Source organism: Fundulus heteroclitus, chromosome 10 (assembly GCF_011125445.2).
Source record: "Fundulus heteroclitus isolate FHET01 chromosome 10, MU-UCD_Fhet_4.1, whole genome shotgun sequence".
Lineage (NCBI taxonomy): Eukaryota > Metazoa > Chordata > Actinopteri > Cyprinodontiformes > Fundulidae > Fundulus > Fundulus heteroclitus.
In genome coordinates this window covers 16,917,185-16,923,054 of record NC_046370.1, presented here as the reverse complement: position 1 = coordinate 16,923,054, position 5,870 = coordinate 16,917,185, and the positions used below count along the sequence as shown (strand labels likewise).

At 36.6% G+C, this 5,870-nt stretch overlaps 1 protein-coding gene across 2 annotated transcripts; it reads right to left on the bottom strand.

Moving 5' to 3' along the window:
- Positions 1-90: 90 nt before the first annotated feature.
- Positions 91-5,382, bottom strand: tectb (tectorin beta). Of its 2 annotated transcripts, none has more exons than XM_036142132.1 (11): positions 5,235-5,382; positions 5,075-5,153; positions 3,996-4,186; positions 3,599-3,750; positions 3,418-3,490; positions 3,157-3,260; positions 2,983-3,066; positions 2,730-2,892; positions 1,167-1,245; positions 1,031-1,063; positions 91-318 (listed from the first exon to the last, which is right to left on the bottom strand). In XM_036142132.1, exons 2-11 carry the CDS (start codon positions 5,139-5,141, stop codon positions 245-247), a joined length of 1,020 nt encoding a protein of 339 aa, XP_035998025.1. In that variant the 5' UTR covers positions 5,142-5,153; positions 5,235-5,382; the 3' UTR covers positions 91-244. The 2 variants fall into 2 exon arrangements, with proteins under 2 accessions (XP_035998025.1, XP_012734911.1); XM_012879457.3 differs by having other exon boundaries at positions 5,075-5,150; positions 5,235-5,381.
- Positions 5,383-5,870: the final 488 nt, after the last annotated feature.

Genomic DNA, 5,870 nt, shown 5'->3' with positions numbered 1-5,870 from the left:
AAAAAGAAAATACCAACAATAAAGTTTTTGCCTTAAAGGAAATGGAGAGATATTTTCAATGAGTCTTTATTGGAGATAAAGGTACACAGATTTTTTTTGTTTAAAAGCATTACTAGATGTACTGCATGCAAATCAGCCTTTTGACTGGAGAATATATTCCTTGGCTTCCTGAGTCTTGAGTGACACTCCCCTCTGTGGTTGTACATCTCTTGGACAGTTTCCATAACAGGATCTTTTTATCGCTTTATATTTTTGATCCATTTACTAATTCGAAGCAAATGTTCACCACGACCAGAAGCAGGATGAGAAAAGAGGTTTCTGAAGCGCAAGAGAGAGAAAAAATACTGTTACAAAAGACAAATACACAAAAAGAATGTTATATCTAGACAAAAATGTTAATGGTGAACCATTTTCATAAGGTATTGACATTATTGGCTAACAAAGCAACCACTGCGTTCCAGAATGCATATCGCATTATAAGTTAGCTTATTGTTCTTGCAACAATAAGCTAACTTTCACTTTATATCAGAGTGAGTTAGATAAATCTTAGTTTAGACTTTAATCAGTTGTTTTATATTTGGTGCAAGTGTGATGTTATCAATTTATAGTGACACTGGAAGATATTCTAAATTAGTCCCTTACAAATGCACACATATATATATATATATATATATATATATATATATATATATATATATATATATATATATATATATATACATTAATTTTAACCAAAATATGCCTAAAAAATTGACATGGAAGTAGTACTGTATATCTAATCTCAATTGGACTTCAACTGTAATCCAACACAATCGTGTTCAATTTCAATATTTTTTGAAAATGAAATAGGGTGGTGATTTGATGACTGTTTTGTATATCAAGAGTATATTTTGTATGCTTGTGCACAGGCTCTAGAAATGAATGTTTAAAAATCCCACTCTTTACTTAAATCTAACAGTTACATAGTAAAAAAAGAATGTCCTAGTTCAAAAGCATTTTTCAGCCAGTTTCTGCTGCTTCGTGTTTTTACCTGTTGCACGAGCATTATTAGAGGACTCACTGCCTGTTAAGAAGTCAAGATAATAACATGTGCAGTGTCAGTTATTTTATTTCAGTAGATTATTCTACCGTATTAACAGACAATACTGAAAAATGAGTTATAGTACCTTTAATCTGTAACTCAGTGGTGAGGATCCCTCCACTCGGTTCTACTTCTGATGACAGGGACCTTTTGGAGCACGGGCTCTTCAGAGAAAAGCAACAATATTAATAACCTTTCTCCAATGACAATGAGTCACACTAAAGTTAAATGCTGACAGATAAAAAAAATGGAAAAAAATGTGACTGGTATTACCATTCCCAAAATATCATCACCATAACCCATTGTGTATTTAATTATATTGGATCTTGAATTGGGAAGATGAACAAAGTTTGTCAGCACAGCAATGAACTAAAACCTGCATGCATGGTGCTCTAAAGAACGAGGCTGCTTTTTTCACAGCACCAAATAAAATGGATGTAATATTAAACCTTGGCCCCTTTTCAGACTTTTAGAGTCCAAATGTTTCTTGGGAAAAAAAAGAGGACTGGAGTTCATGTAGTCTGCAGCGTCATACAGTCAGCAATTCTCCATTAAAGCAAATGCGACAATGTTAAAAGTACTGATAGAACACCTAATTAAAAAAATCTGCCCGGAAATTCTGGTGAAAATAAGCTTTGATAAGATCTGTTGCAAATAAAAGACAAAAAACAACTTTAGATAACTTTAAATCTATTTGAAATGCTTTGGTTGGAGTTTTTGGAGAAAATTTACAATGCAGTCTGTACTTACCTTGAACAGACAAGTTAATTTCCCTAAACATATCGATGAATTTCCTGCATTTACAACTTACTTGTCTAGGTCTCAGAGATTACTTAGTCATAATTTACAGGTAAGTTTCTCAGTACTTAGATGCTTTCCTTAAATTTACAGTTCACCTTCCTGAAATTTTGTATTTTTTTGTTATAAAAAAAATCCTTTTGTTGTTTGGTTTGCTAGTTATTTTACCAAAATTTGATATTATTGATCTGGATATTACAGTTCTTTCTTCTTGTCAGAACCTAAAGAAGACATTTCCACAATGTGCGGGAATTCCTTCCCAAAATGTAGAGGTTAATTTGTGGTAATTGATTTTATTCCCCCAAAACTTACCAGCTGCTATCCCCAAACTTATCGTTAACTTTCCCTTAACTTGCAGAAAATATATTTTCAGATATTTTTCAAAATGATCAGGTTACTTTCCAGAGCATATAAACATTCCTGGAAAGTAACCTGTAGAGGCAACTTTCTTAACTTTTTCAGCAACATATAAGTTAACTTCTGTGAAAGTACCTTGTAACCCGGTACACACAGAAATGAAGGAAAGGTAGGAAAGTATGACATAACTTCAGCGGTATGGCCACAAAAGTAACCTGTAAGTTCCAGAAAGGTACTTTATTAGTTTGGGAAAGTACCAAACAAAATAAATTAAGTAAATTGTATTGCTTCAGGAAAGTATGATGTCAGTCATACTTTGCTCCCAAGCATTTTCGCGAAATATCAGACTGTCCACAAACTTTGCTCCTTGTCATTACTCAGATCCTGAATAACGAAACATTTTATTCAACCTATTCTGACTGACACGTAAAGGTGGTAGAAGATTATTGCAGCAGTTTCCTGTTTTCGATCACATAATCTGTGCCGTTCTCACCGGCTGACAGACCAGCCTCTCTGCGTCACAGATGTGGACCTCACAGTGGAGCCACACGGTGGACACCTTCTCCAGCCGCTGGAAGCGGAACGAGTTGAACTTGAACGTGGAGCGGCTGTCTTTGGCGTTGTCGAAAATGGTCACCGTGTAGTCAGCTGGACAGCTGGTACAAAACAGACATTTGGAGGTTATTATACAAACCGAATAGCTTCACTGGTTGCTGCTTATCAAGAGAAGGCAAATATGTGGGCACCTGTTGATAATAAGACTCCACCTCTTCTTGTCAGTTGAGTAAGGAGTTGGAGTCGCCCAGCAGTTGTTGATGACAACTTTGAACCTTATGGTTAAAACACAGTTTGAATCGGCGTTTAGCCTTCTGGATGCTATTTATAATCAAGTTTAACCATTAGAGGAAATGCCTGTATACCTATTACTCAGGCCTTTTGCCTCAATGCCGATAAAAACTTCCGAGCCAATCTCAGAGGTGTCAATCACATAGGGAGCGTCCTTGGCATACAGGAACTTAGAGTTCTACAAAATATAGGATTTTTTTTTTTTTGTCCTTTTCATCGTCCAGTCATTTTAAATGAAAGAGAGCAAAAGCTCAGACAGAAATAATTGCGTTAATGATTACATTACAGAAGTGTCGTCCAGTGGAGAAAGCGAATCTACGAATCGGGTGACTCACCGTGAACACGTTCATAGATAACTGTGATCTAAAAGTCCCTAAACTCCCATTGTTGACATAAACTGTAGCGACTCTAGAAAAAGCAGAGGGTTTAGTAAAAACACTGCAAGTCATTGTGTGAGCATGTGCATGTTACGCAGAGAGTATGTCTGGCTGAATGGTGCCTTGAGCTGGGGCTTACCTCTGGCTGAAGACGGCGTTATTTACCAGGTAGGCGGCTCGGTACACGCAGCTGAAGGTGTAGTTGACCGGCTGGTTTCTGACCGTCAACGAGGTATCGTTGGACACGATGGAGTTGTAGAAGATGTACTTGGGATCTTTGCCGGGCATGTACTGCATCGGGGGAAAAAAAGCACCAGCAACAGTGGAAAACAAGCCTAAGAGTTCCAGAATGATCTATTTGATTAAAATCTACTTAACTGATTCATTTTTTAATTCAAGCAATTACAAAAAATTTCAGCGACGTTTATTCCAACGTAGACCTTAAGCCTGGTTTAAACATGGCTTAATCACTTTATAAGGGAAAAGAACAAGTGCCCTGATTCAGCGTGGCCTTTCGTCTTGTGCGTGTGCCTTACCTCAGATTGTGTGCCACAGTATGAATGGTTTCTTGGTGTTAAGTCTGGGATGATGAAGCGGTAGTAGCTTGGGCTGTGTATTCCAGTGTAACACACTCCACCCAGGGACAGCTGGTCTATCTCCCACCCATAAGGACACTCTGGGACGTTAGCGATGATGGCGTTCGGGAAACACGAGACTACAACATAGTCTGGAATGTACATCGAACAGACTTAAAATGTTGGAAATAACCAGAAACTGGGTCACAAGTTTTATATATGCTTTATGCACTACTTAAAAAAACACAAATATCAATACTTCACATGGCTTTTTCCTTTGTTTATTTGCAAGAGTTGTATTTAGTTAAAGCACTTTAGTCAAAAGGGTTACACTTTATTTGAAGGGGTGTACATAAGACTGACATTACACTGTCATAAACATGACATAACACCTGTTATGAACATAAATGACTCTTTATGAATGTTTAGGACTGTTGTCATTAATTGTCATTCGGTATATTATGACACTATTAAAGCAAAGTTGACATTGTATAAAATGTCTTTGTTATGACAACTTGACATTAACAGAGACAAGGTTAAGTTTAGAGCTTGATTTGGGATTAGGTTAAATTTAGGGCTTGATTTGGGATTGGGATTTGGCTAAGGTAACGGCTTGACTTGGGGTTTTGTTAAGTTAAGGGCTTGTCATAACAAAGACATTTTAAACAATGTTAACTTTGCTTTAATACTGTCATAATTTACTGAATGACAATCAATGACAACAGTCCTAAACATTCATAAACAGTCATTTATGTTCATAACAGGTGTTATGTCATGTTTATGACAGTGTAATGTCAGGGTTATGCACGCCCCTTCAAATAAAGTGTTACCGTCAAAAGTTAACATTTTACTTAAATTAAGTCTGAAGATGTTCAGTTTTTCGATCCAAAAAGGACAACACGCGGTAAAGAAATATCTGTTAAAGGATTACTCCAAATTTGTAGGATTTGCTGGATGACCACTGCTGGACAAGGGTCTAAAGAAAGTAAAAGTATTTGCTAATGTTGTTTTTTTTTTTCAAGATCAAATCCAGTTTTTACCTGCTTTTTGTGGCGCGCATGTCAGTGCAACAGGTAACCCCAATAACAGTGCAACAAATGAAGCCATGGTGAGACGCTGCTGAAACAGTTTCAAACGTTTAAATAATGGAATATTTCGGGATAATTTGATGCAAATCTGTAAAAATCCAATATAACTCACCTTGTGGAGCCAACACCTTCACTCTGCTGGATGTCAGAGGATCCCCATATCTCTTCTGCTGGCTGTCTGTAAACTAGCTCAGAGTCAACTCAAGGAGGCCTTTTAAACTGTGATAGATAAGGCTAAACGGCTATAAATCATTCTCCTGTCTCCAGTCTTCCCATTGGCATGACTGGTTTAAGAGCTCCATTGTGAGGCCTTTCACAAAAGCCCTCTGTGCTGCTGCGACTCTTAAATGACCAGCATCCCTTTAGCGTCAGCCATTCTGCAGATTGGTAAAAGGAAACGACCAAGTTTATACAATGGGCACTGAATGGTTTTGAATTAAAGGATGACAATAAAGGATGGGATGAGAAAGACTCAAAGCATGGCAGAGTATCACAGAGGAAGGCAGAAATTCCTTTAAAACTCCATATTGTATCAACACTACTTAGAGATAGAAAAAACTTAGAGCTAGAAAGAGGATATTCTTATTTTATAACCTCTCTAATGCTGAAAGTTTATTTCCTGTTTTTTTATTTATCTTATTCATTTGATTTGACAAACAAAATTACAACCAAAAGTATATATATTATTATTTATTTTATTTTATTAAATCTTTACATGAAGCAACACTACAACTCTCATACCCATGTA

Bases quoted from the DNA above. Each gene is read 5' to 3' on its own strand.
- tectb (XM_036142132.1), bottom strand. From the start codon at position 5,141: ATGGCTTCATTTGTTGCACTGTTATTGGGGTTACCTGTTGCACTGACA. The intron at 3,491-3,598 runs GTAAGCCCCAGC...TGCTTTTTCTAG, and splicing joins AACGCCGTCTTCAGCCAGAG to AGTCGCTACAGTTTATGTCA. The intron at 1,246-2,729 runs GTGAGAACGGCA...TTTTCTCTGAAG, and splicing joins AGAGGCTGGTCTGTCAGCCG to AGCCCGTGCTCCAAAAGGTC.